Source organism: Felis catus, chromosome C1 (genome assembly GCF_018350175.1).
Source record: "Felis catus isolate Fca126 chromosome C1, F.catus_Fca126_mat1.0, whole genome shotgun sequence".
Taxonomy (NCBI): Eukaryota; Metazoa; Chordata; class Mammalia; order Carnivora; family Felidae; genus Felis; species Felis catus.
The window spans coordinates 50,198,701-50,224,930 of NC_058375.1; the positions used below are offsets into that span (position 1 = coordinate 50,198,701).

General features: G+C 41.6%; 1 protein-coding gene across 9 annotated transcripts in view; it reads left to right on the forward strand.

The window, feature by feature from the left end:
* NFIA (nuclear factor I A) overlaps nt 1–26,230 on the forward strand; it is a 376,336-nt gene that overhangs the window by 236,832 nt on the left and 113,274 nt on the right. For all 9 annotated transcript variants that reach the window (XM_019837122.3, XM_045035930.1, XM_045035932.1 and 6 more), the window contains exon 4: nt 10,409–10,483. In XM_019837122.3, coding sequence (XP_019692681.1) covers nt 10,409–10,483 — 75 coding nt within the window. The remainder of the gene's footprint in view (nt 1–10,408; nt 10,484–26,230) is intronic.

Below are 26,230 nucleotides of genomic sequence, written 5' to 3' on the forward strand. Positions count from 1 at the left end.
TAAAACCTCTTTATGTGAAGTCATTGAGCAGTCAAATTTAATTTAATGAAATACTACACTTCCCTTATTAAGTGCAGGAATTGGTGAAAAGATATGATAAGGCCTTTGGGTTAGACTGGATAATCAAGTCTCCGGTATTATTTATGATGGATTAAAAACCAATAACATTTATTATATAAAGAGAACTAAAGGAACCTGTGTTCTAATCCTAAATTCTGCCACTAGCTGTGTGACCTTCAGCAAGTCACTTAACCTCTCTGAGCATAAGCTTCCTTTTTTTATAAAATCAGACTACTGCCAACTACACAGAGTTGCAGCAGGAATTGGAGCTAATATGTCTAAGTTGCTTAGCAGGGGGCCAAACACATAAATACCAGATAAAGGAAGGCTATACTTTTGATGAAAATTAATATGATCTTGAGACGTTCTGGGAATGAATTTTCAGATAAGCAGCCTACCTTACAACACCTGTCACTGGCTGGATCCACTTTCCTAATGTAGGTATGTTAAAATGATTGGGAGTAAAGATGTGGCATGTCCTTCGGCCTTGAATTAAAGTGTGAATTTGCTTGAAGAGCTCAGATTCTACTTTTCCCTCAGCACATCAGTACCTAAACCAAGTGGGGAAAATGGGAAAAGGAGAACAATCTAGCTGAAGAACAACATTTGCCAAAAATAAATGGTATCCTTGTCAAGTTAGTCGAGAAATAGGGAGTTAAATAATACTAAGAAACTCTATTTATTGCAGGAACTCTCAGAGGCTTTAACATGTGAATATTTGTTGTCATTCTCCAAGGGTGGGTATGATTGTGTTTCCTGAGTTTATTTTAGTATGGAAATCTTCATTTTACGTATATGTGTATCTTTGTGCTTATTTCCTTGTGGTGGAGGATTTGGGGAGACTGTTGCACATCACACATTTTGGGAAGCACTGAGATGAATTCCAACGTGAAGGATAGAACATATCAAAATTTGGAGAACAGCAGGTGGGATATCTTGGCTTGCCACATAGAGAGCATATATTTGGGGAGTATTGGAAATATATCTTAAACACTGGAAAGGTGTACCACAGGACGGATTTTGAAGGGCTTTAAATACCTAGCAAAGGAGTCTAAACTTAATTCTCAAAGAAATCATGAAAAACTGATGGGCTTTTTTTTTTTTTTAATCATCAGACAAAAGACACCAACCATCCATCCATTCTCTCCTTACTGTGCTAGCAGATTAACGCGGAGAGAAAATGCCTAACAGGCATCACAAATTTATGTGCCTACAGGGGCCTTACAGATCATTAAATAAATGAAATACAATAAAGAGTATTGGGGAGTGTGGTACATTTGTAAGCTCATGCCCAGTTTAAAAACATCCGTATGTAAAAAAAAAAAAAAAAAGAAGAAAGAAAGAAAAAAGAAAAAAAAATTAGTAATGTGCTAGCCAAGCAAAATCTGTCGGCCGACCAGAATTGGCCTGTGGGCTGCTAATTTGCAACACTTTAGATTCTAAAGGGAAAGGTTGGCATTTGTTGGTTAAGGTAAGCAGTAGGCTGCTATAACAAAGAGAAAAAAAATACAGTGGTTTAAGTACACTAAAATCCCTTTTTCTTTTTTTTAAATTTACTTTAAATTTTTTTTTATTTTTTGAGAGACAGAAAGCACGTGAGCCAGGGAGAGGGGCAGCGGGAGAGAGAGAGAATCTATTTGTTTAAAGTTTATTTATTTATTTTGAGACAGAGAGAGAGCAAGCAGGGGAGGGGCAGAGAGAAAAGGAGGGAGAGGACCCCAAGCAGGCACCGCACTGTCAGTGCAGAGCCCGATGTGGGGCTCGAACTCATGAAGCGCGAGATCATGACCTGAGCTGAAATCAAGAGCTTAAACTGACTGAGCCACCCAGGTGCCCTGAATGAAAGGGAGAGAGAGAGAATCTTAAGCAGGTTGGTTCCATACTCAGCACAGAGCCCCATGTGGGGCTTCATCCCACAACCCTGGGATCATGAGCTGGGCCAAAATCAAGAGTCGGACGCTCAACCGACTGAGCACCCCCAGGCGCCCCTCTTTTTCTTTTTGTCAACTCTTCCAGGTGAGCAGGCTGAGTGGGCAGGGTGGTTCTACTTCACACTGTCATTCAGGGTCCCATGCTCCTTCGCTCCCTCTACCTTACTGCTCTGCCCTCCCATGGGCACTGTCTTTGTCTTCATGGTTGACACTGCTCTAGCTCATGAAAAGAAGAAGAAAGAGTGTCTAGGGCAGGAATTTTCTTTTCAGACAGGTTGGGTAGGAGTTGATTGTATCACTTCCATTGACCTTCCAAGTAGTGGCCACTTCTGACTGTAAAAGAGGCTGAGAACTACGGTCTGTAACTGTCAGCCAAGGATATGTATGGACAACCAGCAGGCTTGACACAGGACATTGCAAGAGTCTTTGCTATAGCCTTTCCTAGAAAGGTCTTATAAAAAGACCCCATTTTGTTTGTTTGTTTGTTTGTTTGTTTATATGGTTATACGCTTATTTATTTGGTTATTTATTTATTTACTTACATTTATTTATTTAAATTCAAGTTATTTAATATACAGTGTAGTATCGGTTTCAGGAGTAGAACCCAGTGGTTCACCACTTCCATATAGCACCCAGTGCTCATCCCAAAAAGTGCCCTCCTTAATGCCCAGCACCCATGTAGCCTATCCCCCCACCTGCCTCCCCTCCAGCAACCCTCAGTTTGTTCTCTGTATTTAAGAGTCTCTTATGGTCTGCCTCCCTCCCTGTTTTTATTTTTCATTTCTTTCCCCATATTCATCTGTTTTTGTTTCTTAAATTCCGCATATGAGTGAAATCATATGGTATTTTTTTTTTTATTTTTAGAGAGAGAGAGAGAGCACAAGCCGGGGAGAGGGGCAGAGGGAAAGGAAGAGAGAGAGAGAGAGAGAGAGAGAGAGAGAGAGAGAGAGAGAGAGAGAGAGAGAGAGAGAATCTCAAGCAGGCTCCATGCTCAGCACAGAGCCCAATGTGGGGCTCTATCCCTGAGATCATGACCTGAGCCGAAAATCAAGAGTTCAACATTCAACCATCTGAGTTACCCGGGCACCCCTAAAAAGACCCAATTTTGGATAAATACATTAGTGAAATCTTGGTGTAAACATGTTTCTTAGCTAGGAGCATATCCCCCCCCCCCCCGCCCATCAACCCCCAATAGTAAAGACCTTGTGGTGTTTCTTCTTGAATCCCCAGGGCCTAGGACTGTGCTTGACACATAATAGACATCCGGTACATATTTGATGAATGAAAGCGGTAAACCAAATATTGACTTTATGGATATGGCAGAACAAACAAATTAAAAACACAGATTAGTGTTGTGTTTTTATCGAATAATAATTAGATAATAGTACCTGAGCAGGGCAGGGAAATTTGGGGCAACAAAAAAAGGAATCAACAGTACATAAGTCCCACGACCCATACTTCTAAAACCTTATCTTGTCTCACTCTCCTTTTCAGCTAAGACTACGTTATTCCCATACTAGAGACAGTTCCTTGCTGTGTTGTGATAAACCAAAATGACAGTCATGACATATCCAAATGCATTTATAACAACCCTTTTCATCTGAGATTCTCAAAACACAAAGAGATGTTATTTCTTTGTTTTACACATTCTCAGACACAACTTTCTAGACATAGAAGTATCATGGTCTCATTGCCGGTCCAACAACCTATGTCATTCTTTTCATGTTTACTGTAAGCAGACTACTGAGTGAAATCTCCACCTTTGTAAAGATTAATCACACAAACAGAACATCTATATATTTTTATTACTACTGCATTCTCTTTAGTAGATGTCTGAATTTTTGGCATTTGTTGTAATATTAGGAATTATTCTAAAAATAAATAATATCTCAAGTGTTATCCACGAATGGCAGAATAAGTCGTCAATGTATAGTCAAAAATGAGACCCAAAGTTTAGAATTTGGGCTTATTGGACACCCCATCTTTTAAACACCTGTTTTCTGGGGCACCTGGGTGGCTCTGTCGGTTGAGCATCTGACTTTGGCTCAGGTCATGATCTTACGGTTGGTGAGTTTAAGCCCCACATCAGGCTCTCTGCTCTAAGGACAGAGCTCGCTTCGGATCCTCTGCCTCCCTCTTTCTGTGCCTCTCTCTCTCTGTGCCTCTCTGTCTCTGTCTCTCTCTCTCTCTCTCTAGCTCTGTCTCTCTCAAAAATAAATAAAAACATTAAAAAAAATTTTTAAACCCTGTTTTCTAAGATATTCCAAATCTTGGGGAGCCTGGGTGGCTTAGTCGGTTGAGCGTCCGACTTCGGTTCAGGTCATGATCTCACCGTTGTTCAGTTCAAGCCCTGCATCGGGCTCTGTGCCGACAGCTCAGAGGCTGGAGCCTGCTTCGGATTCTGTGTCTCCTCTCTCTGCCCCTCCCCTGCTCACACACTGTCTCTCTCTCTCTCAAAAATAAATAAACATTCAGATACTCCAAATCAAGAGTACAGAAGTAAGGTGTCCCTGGAGGTGAGCCAAGAATAATTTGCACTGTGCTTTAGAGGGCTACTAAGTGAGGGTACCTCGAGTCGCTCATCTGGATCAGTAAATGAATATTTCTTGCACACCTAGACCAAGTGACTGTGCTGGGCTCTGTGGACAATATACAATCACAACCTACAACCCTGCCTTGCTGGGTTTTTTGTACCAGTGTGGAGCTAAGCAGATAAACAAGTAACTCTCATGTAAGGTAGAAAGAGGCTATGACGTGAGACAAGTAAGGTAGAAGTTCTCCTCAACAGTGTTGGCTGAGCACATGTGAAGTGCCCCGACTGTAGGGAATGGGGAAAGTGTAAGAGCCACATTCCCTTTCCGTAGGTGGCTCATAGGCCAGTGGGGAGGTTATGCAAGGAGAGATTAAGTCGTGAAGGTAGACTTTTCTTTAGAGGACGAGCATGTAACTTCTGTGAGAGCAGTGTCCTCAGGACGTAGTCGGGGTCTGTCATCTCTAATACTTTCGCGATATAAATGCATGAGAACAAGGGGAACCTTTTTCCTTTTGAGGAGCCCAGACGCACAAATGTGGAAAAGCCTGGTCCTTGGCTTATCTTTTCCTAGTGATGGAACCTTATTTACCAAGGGGAGAATAGAATATAGAGGCATTCTTTTTGATGAAATGACCTGTGTATTGCAGTTTGCATCCTAATTAGCCAGATGAGATTTGATGATTCAGAGCTGAGAGCCCTTTGCTTAACAAGACAAACAGAAATACCATCTAGTGTGTAAACTTTCTTCCTCAGATATATCCTCTGCTTCATGGACATTCAAATTTCCTTTCAAGGCCAACCCTCTGGATGGTTTGTCCCCAGCTGTTTCTTCCCCTCGACCTCTGAACAGTTCTGCAAGGTCACCTGTCTCTGCAAATCGAACTTGTTTCCTTCCCTGCCTGTTAAAAGGTAGATAGATGTTCAGTCCCTTCATGAGATGAGATTTGGTCCCCATACTATGGCATTTTCCCTAATAACTGCTGATATCGAGGCAAAGAGAACTGCTTTTCCTAACCACCCATAAAAGAATTTAGCTTTTTATATTTCTGCCTCTCTTAGAAAGCCTCATCTCCCCACTGTGAGTATGGCTGACTCCAAGGTATTGAAATCTGTACTCTAATTGGGAATTCACTGAACAAGACTTCAGTGAATGAACTTTTTTGGCCATTTCCTATAAAATGAAAAAGATTCTGCTCCTCCTCTGAAACTACAATACGGTTGCTTCTGAGCAGTAGTTCAGGATTGGAGGAGATCACTGCAAAATTCGGGTTTTCAGCTAAGACATATTTAACAAAAGTATGTTTTGCGCTCATTTCTGAGAGGCTGTATTCAAAATGTAAATCTTGGGACCTTTCAGGGATGTTTAATCAGCTTTCCAACTGAGGATCTTTTCATGTGAATGTTGAAGGTTGGAATTACTGGAATTGACCTTTTTATTTTCTTTTCCATTTTTCTCTCATCTGGCAATAAAGTAGAACACCCAGATTAGTGTTATTTCCCTGCAAGTCATTTTTACGACTTGGTTTGTGTTAGTGAGAACGAAATATTAATCTGCTCAGGTTTGCTTAGTAATTACATTAGACGTGTCACTTTTTCCATCATTTCTTAGGTTTCATTTCTCGTTGCTGTCTTCCTCTAGAGTTCACCAGCGGGTTTCCAAATAATTGGTGAAGGAACAAAACCAGTTTCATAGTCCCTCCAAGTTCCATGGAATGTTTACAGAGACCTTTCCCCAGGGACCCTTTATAGACAAGATGGTCACATCAGGGCTTGTACAATCATTCTACTTTTTATTTTATTTTTTCTGATTATTATACATCCACATATAGTTCGCCTTCTAAATTATACACATTCTACTAAAATAAGCCTGAGGGAGCAGGTTGCTGAGAGGACAAGGAGGATCCCGTTGTGATTTTTGTGGCGACTTTATCAGGATCACACGAGATTCTAGTTGAAGCTTGGGATTAGACTCTTTTGGGGGCGGGGCTTATGTCCATTAAATCATGCTGCCCTTTAACACTCTAGTTTAACTCAGTCCCCCCAAAATAGGGACCACAATCACTGTAGGACAACCCCCAGGCATTTCTCAGCAGAGGACCTGATGGCACCTTCTTGACTGGAAGCTCCACCCTGCATGGATGGTCTCCTCCGTCCTTGTCCTCCTTAGTCTGGAGGGATGGTTTGGATTTTTCATTTTAACAGTTTTCAGATGTACAGTAGCTCCAACTTAGTTCAAACTGTATTGCTAGAGATGAGAGAGAGAAAGAGACAGAAATAAGTTCTGTCAACATTTCTATAAAAAGGAAAATAAACATCCTCAAGCCCAAATTGAGTTGTTTTCCCTCAGAGGCACCTCTGGAGTGCTTACTGCCGACCAGGCACTGTGTTAGGGACCTGGGGGGGCCTGGAGACACAGAAGATGCTCTTTCTCACAGGGCTCACAGCCTAATATGAGAAAAAGACAAAATGACAGTTCAGTGGGCTAGCTCCTAGATGAGAGCCATACTTTGCAGACCTGGTCAATATTGAGAAAAGAGAAAAGGAGTCTTTGCCAGCAGTGCAGGTGAGCAGAGAAGGCTTTTCATAGAACGACAATAAGGCTGAGTCCTAAAGGACAAGTGGGAGGTTGGCCAGGCAAAGAGTAGGAAGGACAGACAGTCTGGGAAGAGAGAACAGTGTGGGGAGAGGAGTGAACCAGGGCCATGGTAGAAAAGGCATTCCCTTAGGCCCAAGGGGGTAGGGCTAGAAGAGAGAGAAGAGATTTTTAGAAAAATGAACCTAGAGAGGAAAAGAGATGCTATGTGAAGAGTGGTATGCCATATGATGGAATTTATACTGTGCCCTGAGTTCTCTGTGGGGCTCTGGCAAGATTTCTGACAGGGCAGTGAGCTCTGAATGCATTGGACTTATCTCAGATTACCCAGCATCTCATCCTTTCTTACCCCCGGGCCTTTGCAAATTACTAATCCTTCTGCCTGAAGAGCTCTTTCCCCATCTTTTCATGACTTTCTCTTTAGTATTTTTCAGATGTCAGCTCTTAAGAGACGCCTTGTCTGACCACCCTTTCTAAAGTGTTTCCTAATTGTTTTCTTCATTTCATTTGTACCATTTATAATTTTTAAATTTATTCATTTGTTTTATGTGTTCAGCTGTCTCTAATCTTAGACTATAAACTCCCTGAATGTAGGGACTGTATCTAGAACCCCTAGCACAATGCCTGGATCACAGTAGGTGCCCCCAAAATATTTGTGGAATGAATAAATGAGCCTTCAGATTTGCCTGTGAGGGACAGCTCTAGCTGCAGAGTGGACAGTGGACTAAGGAGAAACCAAGACTGATAATAGAAAACATAGTTAGGAGGCTGCCCCATCTGTCTGGTGAGAATCGGGAAATGTCTGGGCCAGTCATGGAGGGAGTGGAAATGGGAGATGTACTTGGAGTCAAGAAATGGTAAAGCGTGGAATCAGTGAGGAGTAGTTGGATGTGGGTTTTATAAGAAGCAAGAGTTAGGGATGGCCCCAAAACATAGAAAGCGTGATGGTGGTAGATGGTCCACTAAAGGAGGAAATTCCATAGAGTCAGAACAGATTTTGGGGGGAGAAGAAAATGAGCTCGACTTTGGACATGTTGGGTTTGAGGATACCTGTAGGCTATCTGGGTTTAAATATCCAATAAACATTTTGAGACAGATCTTGGTAAACGGCCAAGATTTGAGAGTCATTGGCCGACAGAGTCGTTCATCCGCTCATTGAACAAATACTCACTTACTAACTGCTTTGTCCCAGGCATTAAATACAGTGGTGAATGAAACAAACATTATTCTAGTTCTTAGAAACATCCCAGTCAAGACTGGTGACTGGTATCATGGAAATAGAGGAACTAGCTTAGGAATACACCTTTTGAGCACAAACCCCGGGGAGCACCACATCTAAGAGGTGACCTTACAAAAGAAGAGGGGCCATCAAGAGATGATAGTTTGAATGAGCGCAGGTGTTTCTCCCTCCCAAGTCCTTGCACCCAAGTAAACTTAGTTTTCAAAATATAGTGCTTGCTTTTTTGGTGGCAGGATTGAAGTACACGTGTTCGCATTCACTCTGTACAGAAATTCTTGTTGAGTTGTCCTTAAGGAATTCCAAAGGTTGGAACTGAGACAAGAATCAGCCCGCAAGCAAGAGACACAGGCAGAGATAAACAAGAGTTGGAAATCAACCCAGAGTTTCCCATTCAACTGTGCATTTCCTTGTCCTTGTTAGATGTGTTTTAAGTCAAACTTAATGTACATTATGGTTGGATTCCCTTTGTTAGAGTCTGTGGGGTTAATGCAATGTCAATGTCGTCACAATAGAAAGAGATGTTATAGTCTGTTTTGCCAAGACCAGTTTAGAGAATTTTGACTTATTTGCTTATTTTTACTTCTCAATTATCTTAATCCAAGAGACAACACCTCAGGTGCGTACCAAATAAAAGTCAATCAAAGACCTGGGTGGGAGTTGTTTTGAGAGTTGAAATTTCTTAAGCACATCTTCAAGTGAAAGTTTGCCCATTTACTTTAAAACACAATTTGTATGTAGCTACTGCACATTCTAAAAATTAGAGCTGTTTTATCTGAAATATCATAGATTATGTTTGATACAAAAATTAACTGAAAAAAATTTTAAACTCAGCAAAAACAAAAATATCTTTCTAATTCTAATGCAACCAAAAGAAAAAGAATAATTTGTACATACCTTTATAATTCTCCAAACATAGTGATTTGTTGCATGTGTTTATGTGTGTGACATTTAATGAATTTATTGGTGTATAAACCATACCACAGGTAAATTTGCTTCTGCTTAGTAGTGGGTAAAATCTATTTTTTATCAGTAAATCTTATATATGGACTGTTATGTATTCAGTGTTTCTTATGTTGCATTTCTTAAGGTATGTTTCTAATATGAAAGGAAAGTTTTTCAAAATCCCTTTGGCCAACTTCTCGTTTGGCCCTAATTTTAAAGCAGGTGATTATGCTAACCCTATAGACAGATCTCAGCTAGATTTTACCTATGTGAGACTCCAAATCAGAAAACTTGAGAGGCAGAGAAAGAAACAACATATCATAAATTATGGATTCCTTGCTATTTATAAGTTTTATATTCCTAAATGCACCATAAAAATAAATAAGCAGTTGATAAGAGATGTAATAGATATGTTAAAGGAATTAATTATATCCAGCAAAAATAAAACAGATGCAAATTCAAAGATTGCCATTTCGAACCATTGATTTATTATCTTTTCTAAAAAAAAAAAAAAGACTCAACCCACCCACTCATGAAAAAACTCTTTTGTTTGTGCTCAGAAGTCTTTGTTTTCACGTCTCAAGGGTTGGGGTTTGCTTTTTCTACAATGGCTTTTTAAAGATTCACCCTGTGGTGCCTCTAAAAATGAAGAGAACATCCTTAAATCTTATTTGATTTGAATGAATGGATAGCTAATGCTGATCAGATGTTTCTTTAGAGAATAATGTTTAAAAACTGGTATGGAACTTAGGTATCCTGGCTGATTCATAGGTAGGCTGTTTTCATCCCAGCTGTGAAGGTCTCAGAGATCAGCCAAGGTAACCATTTATTTTAAATCTTCTTTTGTTTCAGATTTCCTGTTTTGTTTTGTTTTTTTTTGACCATTTCAAAAATCACCCAGTTGTGTCATAGCTTTCCATGACCCCCAGATTCAAACCAAAAAACCATCTATATAACGAAGTGACTGTACCCTCCCACGTAAACTCTAAGTAGAGCAGAATATGAAATTAGACCTTGCCTTTTTTAATCACAATGAAACTAATATTTAGAATTCTCTTGTCAAATGTCTTCTATTTATGACACTGTTTCTTTTGTTTTTGTTTCCCCAGGACATTTGGGCTTCCAGGACAGTTTTGTCACATCAGGTGTTTTTAGTGTGACTGAGCTAGTAAGAGTGTCACAGAGTAAGTATAATTTTGCTTTGATTTGGTACACATTTGCCTTGGGTTTGTGCTTACTTTCTGCCTGGGCCTCCTAGAGACATAAATAGCTTTCAGAATCCCTTTTTCATTCACCCATTGGAAGAATTTCGCCACGCAGTTTATTTGACAGCCAAGAATTTAAATCAGGAAAAATTAAATATCATTTTAATGTGAGACATAGGGAAAGAACTGAAATCCTGACTGTCTCACATATTCCCTACTTTATAGTGTGAACCTGGTTAAAAAAATTTTCTGAGTCTTCCCTGATTTCTAAGAAATTCTGCATTTTAAAAGAATTTGTTTTTGACCTTTAAAGAATGCTAATGCCCTCAGCATGAGTGACACAGTACAGCATGATCATTACCCGGTTGTCAATAATCACCAACAACAATGAATTAAGAGTACCTGTCACCACCCTGTTCCATTGATCAAAAGGGTCATTGATTATATTTTTGCTATGACATAATCCAGACAGTCCAAGGAGAAGATATAGGATATTCTGTCTCTGTGTTTCTCTCCCTCAGTCTCTCTGTCTCTTTCAGTCATACACACACACACACACACACACACAAACACACACACACACACACACACACTGTTGCCTTCCCTCAAAAAACATCTCTTTGTTTTTATTTAAATGCATACCTACAATGACTATAGTGTCATAGGTGGCAATAACAAGAGGAAAATTTAAATATCAAATGTTACAATTTTACTTTTTATTCCCCTCCTACTTCAAAATACTGCTTATAGATAAAATTTACAATGTCAACATTGGTTTCGAACTGCATCAAATCCTTTGTGGAATGAGGTGGAGTAAAAATAAATATTTTCATTTCAAGTCCATACCCCCCATTCACTCCATTACAGTCTTGCAAATTTGACCGAGTAAACCAGTCAATCTCTGACAAGATGTCGGGTCACACAAGCCACGCCATCCCAATCTCACAAGCTCAGATTCTCTCTCCTCTTATTTCTTAACGCTGGAAGGCTGTGAAGAATCCAGAAAGTGGGATATAAGACGTGGGGGCAGAGGATGTGGAGTTTGAGGGATAGATAAAAAAAAAAAAATATCCAATGACTGTTGAGCAGTCACTATCTGCCAGACGCTGTGTTTTCATGTGTGTTATATAAATTAATCTTTGCCATAAACTTGTTAGGTAAGTACTTACACTCATTTTCACAAATGAGTTAAATTGGGGGTCTATTTAAGTCATTCACCAAAGTCAAATAGTGGGCAAATAGTTAAAGCTAAGTCTGTGTCTTACAGATGTGTACTCTTGCATGGGCCCAAAGGAACTTGAGAAAGTATACAATGTGAGACTAGACAGGGAGACTAGGGGAAAGGTAACTTTGTGGATGAGAATTCTGGCAGTTGGGACCCTCGGTTGATCCTGGGGGTGTTCTGGTGTTAGGGAGGTGGAACCATAGGGAATGAGGTGTTAGGAGCAGTGAGGGTATGAGTTGGAATGGAGACGTTGCTTCCATGTTATCAAGTATGCTTCAAGTATCAACCGGTGAGGAAGAGACTAGATTAGGTTGGAGGATATGTGCCTAGCACAGCTGACTAGCCAGTCATTTGCCATGGATAAATAATGCAATTTTTTTAAACTGTTTTTCACTGGGGCACTGGGTGGCTCAGTCAGTTAGACGTCTGACTTCGGCTCACATCATGATCTCACAGTTCGTGGGTTCAGACCCCGTGTCAGGCTCTGTGCTGACAGCCCAGAGCCTGGAGCCTGCTTCAGGTTCTGTGTCTCCCTCTCTCTCTCTGCCCCTCCCCTGCTCACTCTCTGTCTCTCAAAAATAAGTAAACATTAAAAAAAAGGTTTTTTTTAATAAAATTGTTTTTCACTTTGTAAGACTTAAAAAGGACCGCTATCCCACATTTTCTTATAACTTTAATAATAATAGTAATGTAGAATATATGCCTTTCAGAGGGTAATTCTCGTAATGGCATTCCAGGTAAATACATTCCTTGAGCCCTTACTTAACTCTAGGATTGGAGCACTCGACCTTTTTATTCTACCCTGGCTGCTGTAATGCTTACATTTGGTCTTCATTACCATCAGTGTCCCAAGGCCTGGATGTTGTACGAGAAGGCCCGCGCTGCTCAAGACCGTCCCCGGCACCTTGTCCCCCTTCCATTTTCTGTATGCCCCTTTAAGGTCTTCTATCCCAAGGCCTATCAGTTCCAAGCTAGATTAGCCCTCTATTCAGTCTACATAGCATGGTTGCCAAGTGAATTCTAAACCTGCCTTCAAGACTGCCAGAGGGTATGGGCAGACCACAGATTGAATTTGCAGAGGGACCTGGTTTTGTTTCCTGTCCCCATTTAGGGGGTTATGTTGCTGATGCCCGGCCTCATGAGCGTCCTTCGGCTCTTGAATGCTTTTCGATTCTGCACACTGCTGTGTAATCGCTGTAGGACTCACTCACACATGGCCTCGTGCTGACTAAAACTGTTTGGCAAGAGTGGGACTGGGCTGTGTCAGCTAACTCATGGCTTCAAGCCAAACTGCTGTCCAGAGCCCCCCTCCCTCTTGCAGATCTGTAATCCAGGTTTGTCAGGGTATATGTCACAAGATTGCCTGGGCTGCTGGGGTTACGGACCCACCCCCAGCTCAGGTTGCCTCACCCACACACCTTTCTGAAAGACTTAACACTCGAGCCACATGATGAGTCAAAACCCTTCACCATTCCTTACAGCACTGCCCCCTTCCCTGAGCTGGAAGAGCTAAGGGTCCATGTTAGAGGTGCAGTGGGCACTTTTTACAAATGAGCAGGGCTGGGGTGCGTTCCACAGCCTTGAAATAGAAATAAGCTAACTGGCACAGAAGTTGATTAAATGCATCATGTTAGCCCTGTTACGAACATGATGCAACACTAACATGAAAAATTACGGTAGCTAGTATTTACCAAGCATACGCTATGTACCGGGCATTGTGCTAGGCACTTTGTAAACATCATCTCGTTCAGTCCTCCCATGGTTGCTATTATTGTCCTTTTTATAGTTGAAGAAGATGATGATGCTCAAAGAGGTTAAGAAACTTGCTCTTTTGACTTTGCTGTGCTCAGCTAACTGACTGCAGACATTTTTGTCGTGACCTCTCCTGTAACTGCATTAGAGAGCTATGGAATCTTTGGATTCTGTGTTTTTATTAAAAAGCCATTTCTTGTTAGAGTTGATAAACTTTTAGCTTGTTAATCTGTGCATTAAAAAAGGTTGAAGCTACTTTCATGTAAACTCAAACACTTAATTAAACTTTTTTCCCCGGATTGGTTTTCAGTTCTGATATTTTTTTTTAATGAATAGGCTTTATTTTTACAGCAATTTTAGGTTCACAGCTTTAGGTTAGTGAAAAGTACAGAATTTTAATATTTACACCTCCCCAAATAGTTTCCTGTACATATTAACATCTGTTGTTCATGTGGTACATTTGTTACAAGGGAGGAACTGATATTGACCCATTATTGTTAACAGAAGTCCATAGTTGACATAAGGGTTCAGTTCTTTGTGTTCTAGATTCTGCGTGTTGACAAATGTATCTATTATTGCAGTGTCATACAGAACAGTCTCACTTCCCGAAAAATCACCTGCCCTCCAGCCGGTCATCTCCCCAAGTCTCCAAAATTACTACTCATTCTGTGAACAGTTCAGCCTTTAACTGGATGTTTTTAATGGCCTCAGAGTCTTCGAATTTCTTCCACTCTGCTGCACGTTTCTTCTTAACCCCCTCTTACTGATCTCAGCCCCACCCAGTTCCCCCCATCACACTTATGACCACATATGTGGCCTGGAAATGTCAAACTGGTGGTGGCCTCAGTTCGAAAAATTTCCCTCCTCCTGAATCTTTAGTATTCAATGTTAAAATCTGCTGATGTAAATATTTACTTTCCTCAGGTTTCCAGTTAGTTTCTGTTTCTCGTTTTCCTCCTTTTAAATTTAACAGAGGAGGGAGGTGCTATTTCAGCATTTCCTCCTGAGGATTCACTGAAATAACCGCGTGCTAAGTTTGTTGTTTATAATCGTGTTACTACAGGGTGGCAATGGCAGAGAAACTCAAGAGAAAAGCTGCTGGTTTAGCTTCACACATTCAGAGGTGAGGGTCAGGCAGCGAGGTTGCTTGACATTAGATTATAGTGATCAGATGCATGGAGCTGTTAGAGTCAGGGGCTCCCGCTGTGGTCTCTCACTAATTCCCCTCTCACCCTCGCCTCCCGCCTACCCACCTACCCTTTCAGTCTTTGCATTATGTCGAGTCCACGAAAGGCAAGAAAGGAGAGTTCTGTTTCTCTTAGCAGCAAAGGAAGTACCACAGCATAAAAGTGGATGTATATATGTGGTCCTCCTTGTGACAGGGCCATCTGAAAGTCGTTCGAGTAATTTATTACTTTGTTCCAGGAGAGGGTCGGGAAGGGGGAATACAGATCGCGAGACACTGTGCCAGAGGCAGAGAGAGGTCTTCTCTGCTCCGAGGGAGGGGGGTTTCCAAGTGCTAACAACGCAGTTCAGAATCACTAAAGTTGTTTCAGCAGAACACTGTGAGGAAAAGGACAGGAACCATCTGTTGAAATGGTTCTTGCGTGATGCTGCATTTTCAAACAAAGCCCTCGAGAAGCGTTTTTCAGATGGGTCTCTTTCCCATGAAGCTGCCACCAAGAGAGCGCACTCGGCTAGCTGCTAAATGACCCCACTTTGATGGCCGACTCGGTCAGCACCCGCTCTTGTTTATTTTGCGCGGGTGTTCTCCTCCAAGGGTGTACTTTGAGGCCGTCAAATACCCTTCCTGGTGTGAACCCAGAAAATCCTCCCGAAAAATCCACTGCTTCTGCCCATTTCCTTCTAAAGTGCTGACTCTTCTACTTTGAAGTTGGTGGGGGTGGCTCTGAATCCGTAACTACTTCGTGGGGAAAGAGGAAAACCACAAATACACACAGGCCATTGTGACTCTGGCCTGGCGGGGTCTCATTTTCCAGCCGTGGTTTGTACACCCGAGCAGGCTGCAAGGGTTAAGTAAACTTCGTGGCTAGGAATGACTTCACAGCCCTGGAATTTGGAAGAGCCAGGGTTCCCAGTACACTGTGGCCAGCCTTAGCATCGCCTTTGGGTGTAAAAACCACTCTCAGTTACCCAGACCGAATTTTTGGTTCCTATCACGCTGCTGCATAATCTACGAAATCCGGCAGCTGAATTGTCCTGGCTCTACCACAAAGCCCGGCTGCTGGGTGGCTACAGGACTCCCGACTTGTTTGTCAATGGAGAGGGGGAGTGAACGGAGCCAGGCATATGCCTCAGCCTGGCATGAGGTAGCACCCTAGTGGCTGTTTGCTGCCTTCTGCATGTGCACTCTTTCTGTATTCTCACACGAGAATCATCACTCGGATCCGAGGTGCAGTTCCCTTTTCAACTTCTTTTTGAAGTCTCTAGGTCCTTTGTGTGTCTCTGAGAACCCATATCCACAGGCGCGGATTTTCTGGCCAGCAATGCAGTAAGAACAACTGGCAGTATTCTAACCTGACACGATGGAACTCGTACAGCAGAATTAACTCAGCTCCAAGGTGCCGTATGAAAATGCAGCTCTTTGATACGAACAAGCCCAAACTTGGAAATTACAAAATGTTCTTGCAAAGAAGGACGCGTGAGGAAATCGGTATAGGATGAGGGATTCCAGACGTCCAGGCCTTGGGGGGTGCCATTTAAGTAGTTGCAAGATTTTAGATCCTTGTTAGAGAAGAGAGTTGAAACTTTCTTTTCTGAACAAGTGGCCTATTGGCTATGATCATTGCATGGGCATTAATTTTAAAATTCATATTCTTAAGCAAGCCCTTCTTTCCAAAGAAGCCATTTGGGTGTAAGCATTAAAGGAAGAAACAAAAAGATTATAATAAAAAATAGACTTCAGCCCTAGCATGAACAGTGGCTGTGACCTTGCCTTTTGTTTGCCATTACACAATTCAATGGCAGTCCACTCAAACTATGCTCTCGATCAATATCCTATTAAAGCGGCACAAAAAGTCTCCATAAACTTAGTGGTTAGCTATGTTTATAAATGGAACTCGGCATAATTAGATGGTCAATAGCAGGCTCTACTAGTAATTTTAAAATGAACATCACACATTTTCTATCTGTAGAAGTCAATGGCACCTCTTCCACATTGAAGGCACGGTGTGCCGCAGACGGAAGGGTGGGCGACCCTTTAAAAAATCATAATGCCTGTCGCTAAAATGCAGTTTTTAAGGAAAGTCTGTTAAGTTCTGGAATAGAAAAGACTGACTGGCCCTGTATATGTTTTCATTTTGCTTCCCTAAGCCACCTTATTCTGAATATATTATGACATTGCAAATGTTTTCTAGTTTTAATCAGCCCCTCATGGAGATACAAAATAATAAATATTACCATACTGTTAGGAAGGAAAACATCAGTCTGGCTGGCTTCATTTAGCAGGTTTCCTCTACTCTAATTCAATACATTTTCAAAATAAATACCGAAATTGAATTAGTTCAGTTTTGTTGTATAATTTTTTTCTCTTAATTTTCTTGACATATTTGGGGTGACTATTTGGACAGCAAAGCCGGCGGCCAATGGACTAGACTGGCAGTAATAGAAATTTTCATCAAACTCTTTCTTTCAAATCCCAGCTCACAGTAGGGGGGGCCACACGTGATTTTTCCCATTCTGTTCTCATCGAGCAGAGCAAGAGCTACACAAAGTGAGAGGTGTCCCCATCCTTACCACAAATTGAAATGTACAAGATACTTTGTGTTCGATGTGGCCCTGTCAGTGGCATTATGCCCACCATTCCACTGATTTTGAAACTGGTTAGAGGGGCGCGTGGGTGGCTCAGTCGGTTAAGTGTGTGACTCGATTTCGGCTCAGGTCATGATCTCACGGTTTGTGAGTTGGAGCCCTGCATCGGGCTCTGCGTTGGCAGTGCAGAGCCTGCTTGGGATTCTCTCTCTCCCTCTCTCTCCCCCTCCCCTGCTCTCTCTTTCTCTCTGAAAATAGATAAATAAACATAAAAAAAAACCTATGGTTACAAGAGGCTTATGACATCAGCACATCCATTAGATAATGCTATGCTTGAAAGTCCAGTTTTTTCTGTGACACTCCTATCCCTACAACCTTCCTGGTTAAAGCTGTTAGAGAGTTCTCATGGCAGGATCTTGGGGACCCTATGTTTTTGGTTCTTAGCTGAAGCTCTTGCTAAAGTGACCAGACTGTGAGCATTCTCATTTTAAACATTTGACTCAGAGAGAAGCAAAATACATTAACACTTTTTTTTAACGTTTAAAAATAATTTTTTTAATTGTTTATTTATTTTTGAGAGAGAGACAGAGACAGAGACAGAGAGACAGAGTGTGAGTTGAGGAGGGGCAGAGAGAGAAGGAGGCACAGAATCTGAAGTAGGCTCCAGGCTCTGAGCTGTCAGCAGCGAGCCCAGTGCGGGTCCTGAACTTACAAACTGGGAAATCATGTCCTGAGCTGAAGTCAGGAGCTTAACTGAGCCACCCAGGTGCCCCAAAACACGTAACACCTTGACATATGTATGAATTTGTTATAGTGATCTCTGATCATATGTTCGTCTATTTCTGATCTCTTCTAGCTAATTCGTGGGTTATGCTCTCTAGATGTAATACGTTATATAAAATCCATATTTAAGATGGCAGCATGGTATCATGGCCCAGGATATAGAAGTGAGGATCTGACCCTGCCATTTACCACTATATGACTTTGGGCATTACTGATCCCCCTCTCTCAGCTATGTTCTCCTCCTAGTCAGCGATCATTTATTCAGTCAGCAAATCCATTCTCTACCAGCTGTGTTCTAGGCCTGCATCTGAATGCAGTAACACCTCTCAGGAGTGTTTTCAGGATTAAGTGAAAGAATGTCAGGTGTCTAGCATATCCTAGATGCTCAACAGTGGTGACTACAATGGTTATTATTGAACGAAGCCTCTGTCCCTGGTCTTTTACTGTGTGTGTTCAGAGCTGATCCTTTAGGGGATCACACTATCAGCAAATTTATCAAAAACGCACGCGCGCGCGTGTGTGTGTGTGTGTGTGTGTGTGTCTGTATGTGCTCTGTGTGCATGTATAAATTAAAAAGGACTGATTGTAGATTCAAGTTCTAAAAGTCCATTTATTAGAAGGACCATTCTCGTGACCCCTTCCAAATTACTAATTCTGATAGAATAAGGGCATGCCGATATGAGATCTAATTCGTCTGCTTTAGGAAGCCGGAAAATTCTTATTCCTCAACTTTTCAACCCAACCTATACTTCTGCGTTATTCTGGAAATTTCTTTTCCAGGGTATCCTAATGGGTAGCAAGATGTTTTAAAATTCTCAATCTAACACTGACACCTTAACAACTTTTTAAGTCACTAGCCACACCTTGGTTATTTGTAATCAGTTTTTTTTTTAAATAGTACTCAATTCTATAGTATTTGAATTTTGCTTTCTTATATATTATGGACATAAAAATTCCCTGTGAGGAACAGGGGCACCCTGAGGTCATTACCAGCAATGTGATTTTTTTCATGAACTTTTCCGTATGAACTCATAAGCCTCAATTTTTTTTTTAAGAGCAGATATTCCTATCCAATAGGTAACATTGGAAAACTAAAAGGTATTTTTGAGATTTTCAAAAGCCTGACAGAAATTCTACATTACCAGCACAATAAGACCACAAATATTATTGAGATTTTGGCTGGCATATATTTCCCTAGCTAACACCTGCTGATTAGAAAGACTCTTGTTGGTGACACCATCGGCACGTCCAGGATGAGATCACTACAGCCCCTGCTCAGCAGAGCCACGTGTTAAGTCTGACACGGGAACTGAGTTAATGCAGTCTGTGATTGATAGGAGTACCTATTAACACCCAGGATCTTCCAGTGGATGGAGGAGGGGGACAAAATAGTTCTTGGTGAAAATATTGAGAATTATTAGTATAGACAGCTGGATTTGTAGGTTGTTGGGATGAGACCGTTGATATAGTTTGGTTTCCTAACAGCTAATGGTCAGACAGTCCCTGTGCACTCTTGGTAAAGGGGCTTATGTTTAGAAGTCCTTCCCTGGTTATAGATCACGGTGGTGGAAAGGCGTCTTAGGCCATCACATCCGTCCCCTGTTAGGGAAGACTTAATCCCATGGCTGAGGCTGTATCAGATACTAAACGGGTACCACATTTGACCTCAACCAAAAGCTAAGATGAGATGATACTCTAAAATGCAGAAAATCGATTTCAGTCCCAAAGGCAGAAGCCACTAATGCAGGAGCTCAGTCAGCATTGCCAACCCCACTGTGGATTGCTCTGCCCGACCAGTGTCAGGCCCTCCATCCCGGGAAGCCCTGGCCGATACTCCCAGCTGGAAAGCCCTGGAAACGCAAAGAAGGAAGATGATGAGATAGAAGTTTCCCACTTAATTGATAGGTGATCTTTTTTTTTCTATATAAATCTTGTTGAATCTATCTCTCTAGTTACTGATGATGAAGGAAAGACAGAGTAGAAATGTTAAGTTTCACTTCTGTTTCTTTGGGCTGATATCTGGAGATATTTAAGGCTCACTGACCTAGCTGTGTGATCTTGAACACGTTACTTAACCTTACAGCTAATTTTCTCATTTGTAAATGAGAATAAACAAATACATGTTCTGTGGGGATCCTGCAAGGCTGAAGTGAGATAATAATTCAGGTAAAAACACATAGCACATCAGCCTGGCACATGATAAACGATCAATAAATATTAGTTCTTAGCTGTTTTTTATTAATAAGCTCATATCATTTTCATTCAATTCAGCAAACATTTGTTGCATGTGTGATATATGAAGCATCTCATGCTGTGCTGAGGAGAATACAGAAATGAGTAGAAATAGTTCCCTCATTTATAAAGTAGATAACCTAAGTTTCTTGAAATCCAAGACTAAGCTTCCTTCGTGGCAACAAAGTGACTGAATACACTAACTTCACAAACTGAAAGCACAATCATCAAAGATAAACCATCTTCAAGATTCAGAGCGGGGAGAAAGAGGGTATCAGAGAATTGTTCTTGTTTTAATGGGAAGGAAACATTTTTTCCGAAATAAAAATTTCTCTGTTCACCTCCTCCTCCCCCTTCTGGCACCACAAACCCACATATTTCTTAACTTGTGTCCACAAATGTGGATGTGTGAAAACGGTGCTCTGTCTGCATCCGCAGATGCCGTTGACGGGGTTAAAACATTCTGCTCGCTTTTGGCACCTAATACTACGTTTCATAAAAAGCCTTGCTTAAATCTCATAATAGCAGGGAAGCTCATTTCCACATAGAGGGAAATCCTTGTTTTGGTCCAGTGCCTTTCTTTTATGTTCCATTTTGGAAAACCATACTCCTAGCCTGCCTTGGTCAGACCTTTTAGAAAGGCAGGGTAGGAAAAGGAGATCAGCACGCGGTTTACAGACCAGAAATCTGCTTGGCAGAGGAGTTGCTGAAGACTGTGGCGTAGAAGCTGCAGAGAACGTACCTTTATGATTGATTTCCATTCAAGTCAGACTGACTGCAGTGTGGTCATTTTTCTAACCCATAACTGCTCACACTGCGGCGGTCTGCTATCTGCAGGGTGTCTGAATTATAGCCGTGTATGTCCGTGTTACCTCTTACACAAATTACTTACACTGGTTTCTTTTTCCATGCAAATTCATCAGTTTTACAGCCCCTCATAGCCACAGTCAGGAAACTCTGGCCAACAGCACAAATTGATAAAATGAGTTAATTTTACTATACTTATGTGTTTTTTTTTTCTTTCTAAAAGCCCTCTCTCATAGGCAGTGTTCAGGAAGCATATTACAGTAAAAGGAAGATAACAAAGGAGTTGAATTTTCTTGCCATAAATTACTTTCCAAGTTAATTCCCTTTAACGATGATTCCAGATTTGCTTGAGTGTGCATAGCATTGTGTATTTTACAACTGTGCCTTTGATAGAAAGAAGACGAAGCATTTTCCCATGTTCACTCCTTTTGTGCCAGTGACATGGACTGTCTTATGAGATCTTTGCCACTAGAATGCAAAACAACACTAAATTGTGCTGGGCCTCTAGAACTGTGTGCTTGTTGTTGGAATTTTTTTTACCCCCAAGCCTTAATAGACAAGTTCCCAAAGTCCCAGTGAGTACATAAGATTACACAATCTGGAGAGAAATACACCTCTCTTATTTTTTCCTACTTGTTTAATACGTTGAAAATGGAGTACTATATCCTGGTAGTCTTTTTTGAGGGTTACCTATCAGCCATGAGTCCATATTCCTTAGTTGCCATGGAGTTTCGAGGAAGGGGCAACTATGATCGTTCATCTCTAAAATGTAAACCCCACAAGGGCAAGGGGCCTTATATATCTTGTCCAATGATGGATCTCAAGCATCTGGAACAGCGCCTGACACATGAAAACTGCTCCATGAAATTTGTCGAATCCCCTAAGAGGCAGCATCTCAGAGACTATGGGCCGTTAGCAATAGGCTGGCCACACTAGTCACTCAGTTAATGCTCCCCACGGATTCCTGCTGAACAAGTTGTAAACTCAGTGTACGGTCATCCCCCAGGCAGAGTAGCTTGAAATTTTGGATAGAATTTTTTTTTCCATCACCCTCTCTTTTCCAACAACGCAAGCCCGAGCAGATTGTCTCTGGTGGATGGCAGAAGTTCAATAACCACAACCTTATCCAACTACTAATGTGTACAGAAGAGCAGGTCATTAAGAGGGTTGGCTACTAAAGTAACCCCTTTCTTCCAATAGCCCACATTACTATAATGATTCCTTAATAGCAAACCATTTATTAAAAAATGACACAAAGACTGCATTCTACTCGTGACAGGAAAGAAGGGGGTGGGGGGAGGAGGGACAAAGGGCTTAGAAATGACATCCGATGAGACGATTCCCAAAAGTTAATCTTTTGAGAAAAACTCCTCTATGAAACAAAATCCACAAAAACTTCAGGTGTGAGTCATTGCAGTGCTACTTAAGAAAGTCGAGGAACCAGTCCTCACGCTCCTGTGTAGATTTATGGATTTCTGAGTTTCGTTTTGCATTGTGTAAAGTTGGGGGGCGCAGAGGGCAAATGGAGAGGGTGACTGCTGATTCCCCTTAATTCAGGACATATTTATTGATCATCATCTGTTGTGTTGTATTGATTGTCGTACAAGACTCTGCAGAGCTGTTTACGAACACGGAAAAGGCTATTGGATCTGTAGGATTAAAGGTCCTCTGGTAGGACCCTCTGACTTCACGACCAGGGAACGTTACTTCACCTCTTTGTGCTTCAGTTCTTTCCCAGGAGCGCTGTGAGTTTAAATGAGATGATGTGCTTAAAGGGCTCAGACCGGCATCTGGCCCGTAAACGATGCTTAATAAACATTAGGCTTTGTTATTGTGCTGGTTATGGCCATGGCAGTGCTGGTGAGTTTGCATTTCTAACATAATTATTATGAGAGTTGTGAGGTCCAAAAGTTTAAATGACTTCAGCTACACGGGTGGTTGTTGGCAAGGCTGAAACTCTAGACAGTCTCACCCAGGCCAAGACCAGCACTTTTTCTATGGCCCAGGATGTCTGATCCTCAAAATGCACTCAATCTGGCTGGGGAAAAAAAATGTCATGTATGAGATAATTTAAGAATGATAGAGCCTAGGGTCGAGTACAAGTGGAACAAAATCAGGTTTCACACTGTATGGAACAGACAGAAAGTGTTGTGGTTGGTCCAGTCCTTCCTATCATCCCCACCCTTGATTGGCATTGGCTACATAATCTCTGTGACATATCAGCAGGCTGTTAGTCTTTGGCTTCAGAAGCCCAGCATGACATCCTAGGCAGACATTGTTCAAGTCATTTAACCCTTGACAACTTTTAGTTCCCCAATTTGCAAAAAGGACTTATTCCTATTATTAGCTAAGAAGTGCATTGTGTTACATACATCTTATTGATATTTTATATTTGTTAGAATGGTATGATCCATATGCTTGTGTATGCCCTTTCACAGTGCACAACTGGACACTGATCTTTTGTACCTGTTTACCAAGGTGACAAACATCCATTGTGAAAATTCTATTTTCTTTCTTGGCAACATGGTTTAGGCCTCCATTCCCTCTTGCCACAACTCCTGCATCAACTTTACAACGGATTTCCCCACTTTAGTCCCCTTTTGTGCATTCTGTATAATGTTTCTCAATTCAACAATGATCATTTCCCTACTCACAAACAGTCATGGATCCCCCAGGTCACTAACTGTACTTCCTGCCTCCAAACTTACGCACACACTCTGTCATTTGCCTAGAAACTCTCTTCTCTGCCTCTTCAAATCCTGCCATCCTTGAAGCCTAAGTGTAAGTGTCCAACCCTTCTTGAAATCGAATCTTTTTTTGATCCCGTGAGCCAATATGATCCATCATGCCTTTGAATTTTCCTAACACATCCTTTGCATTTCCCCTATGAGATTTATCACATTCAGCCTTGAATTTGATGTTCAAGCATTATTTCATCATTCCGCTCTGTTGTAAACCTTGTGAGACAGAGACACTGTATACCTTTTTATCATCTCAAGTTTAAGGCAAATATTGTAAATGAGTGGCAGGGTAGTATGATAGGAAACTCAATGGGTGTCACAGTGAGACATTCTAGAATTTTAATCCTGGACCTCCCTCTTTCTTGCCTCTCTGCGATCCATGGCAAGCAAGTTAACCTCATTTCAGGGCTTAGTTTTTCTCTCGTAGAAAAGGTACTGTCCTCTAAAAAAGGTTGATTTGTGGATTGAGTGAGGTATAAGAAAAATGGTCCCTAGGTACTCAGGAAAGCCGGCTGAAAGCCCACCTCTCCTAGTTACCTCTCTAAGGCTCTTCCTATTCTCCAGTTGAGAGGCACTGAGAATACCCAACTCACTGCAGGGACACTTAATGGTAACCCCTACCCACAGGTCTGAGGCTTTCTCTTTAACTGTCACCGTACCACTGAATCTGATCGCATTCCAATCGGCTGACCTTCATGTGAGACATATGCACCCAGACACTCCCGGGGGATGTTTCCTCGCCTGACTGTTCTGAAGAATGCAGAGTTTGGGTTGGTGCTTTATTAGGATGATGTAACCCAGGTTGTGAAACCCATTCTCATTTCAGAAATCTAATGATGTCATAAAACTTTTCAGGTGCTCATAGCCAGTTTGCCAGGCCCTGAAGTTACACACCATAACTGCAGTAGACACTTCGAGAAGCATCATAACGCTGTCAGTCCACCTGATGCTGTTTGCTAGATCACACACACTGTGCTAAGTGCTTTAACAGGAAGTCAATATATGGGCAAGCGAAGGAACATTTCTGTGGGTTCGTTATTTTTTTTTTTTAGTCTCTCTGAGAGGTGTGCGCACTATATTTACACTGTATCTTCCATTCTTCGCCTATTCTGGCTCCCTTGACATTTTGAAAAGATAATCTAGGCAGAGGACCTTTTTCCAGAGTAGAATGTGGTAAATAGAATGTTAAGTGTAAGCGCCGCTGGGCAGAGGGCCCCAGACTTCTCTCAGTCCTGCCAGGCCTCTCACTCACATCTTGCTTTATCTTTCCTTCCGAGACTGGGAGTGAGGCTTGCGCACTGTGGCCGGTGCTCAGGCATGATGCACCTGCTGCATTCGGTGGATGCCTGAGCCCCATCCCAAGGCTTTGAAAGAAAAATCTAAATCCATACCCTCGACACTGATCAGCTGCATCTCTCTTCTTTAGTTAATGAGACGTGTGGATCTTTAAGCTCCACGGAGGCACAAACATTAATAAGTACCTGTTATATGTCAGGCTGCTAAGAGAGGTGAGCGGTGATGTATTTGAGTAGTCTCCTCCCCACCTCCAGAGCTTATTTCATACATAAAATATTATGGAATAAAAGGGGAAACTATGCAGATAAATTTAGTATAAAGGCAAATTGGGGAATGGCTAGCAAAATTATTCATTGGAACTCTGTTTACACTTATTGTCAAGTCTAACCATTCGTCTTTGAACTAAAGGCCTTTCCTCCATTACAGCCTGTCATTAAGAGATATGTTTGAATTTCAGAAAAGTATATGTGAATTTTAGAGCTTTCTATTTCTTAGCAGTGACTGTTTTAATATAGCTGTGATTAAGGTCTAGCCATTGCTATTAACCCAACAACTCAGTGTTTATTCTTAGATATTATTGTATCCCTTCCCCCCTTTCCTTGATTACATAGTTCTCTTATGGTACTACATTTCACCCGGTTGCCCAAGTAGTAATCCTGGGAACCGTCCCATATTCCCCCTTTTCCGTTATTACTACACTGAAGAAGTTAACACATTTTCCTGCTTCTAATTCCTAAATAACTTATACTAGGCTCCTCCTTCTCATCCCTTGAGTTTAGACCCATCCCCACCTTGTCGTTTTTAAATGACTCCGCTGGCCTCTATGGTTTTACTGATTATGTTCTTCAACTGTCGCCCTGTCCCCCATGCCTACCCTCACCACAGGTTGATGTTTCTAGGTTATAAAGGCAAGTCTGATGACGCATTCTCACATTCTGCTGGTTCTCCTTTAACTAGCAACCAGTTCCAGTTGACCAATGCTTACTGACTGCCTCGTGGTGTCAGGGATTATATTGGATGCTGGCAATATAACCCCAATGGCCCCCAATTAGTAGAGTGTGATAAAGCGCTTTGATAGCTTATAAACTAGGGAATGTGCTGGACTCACATCCACTGTCC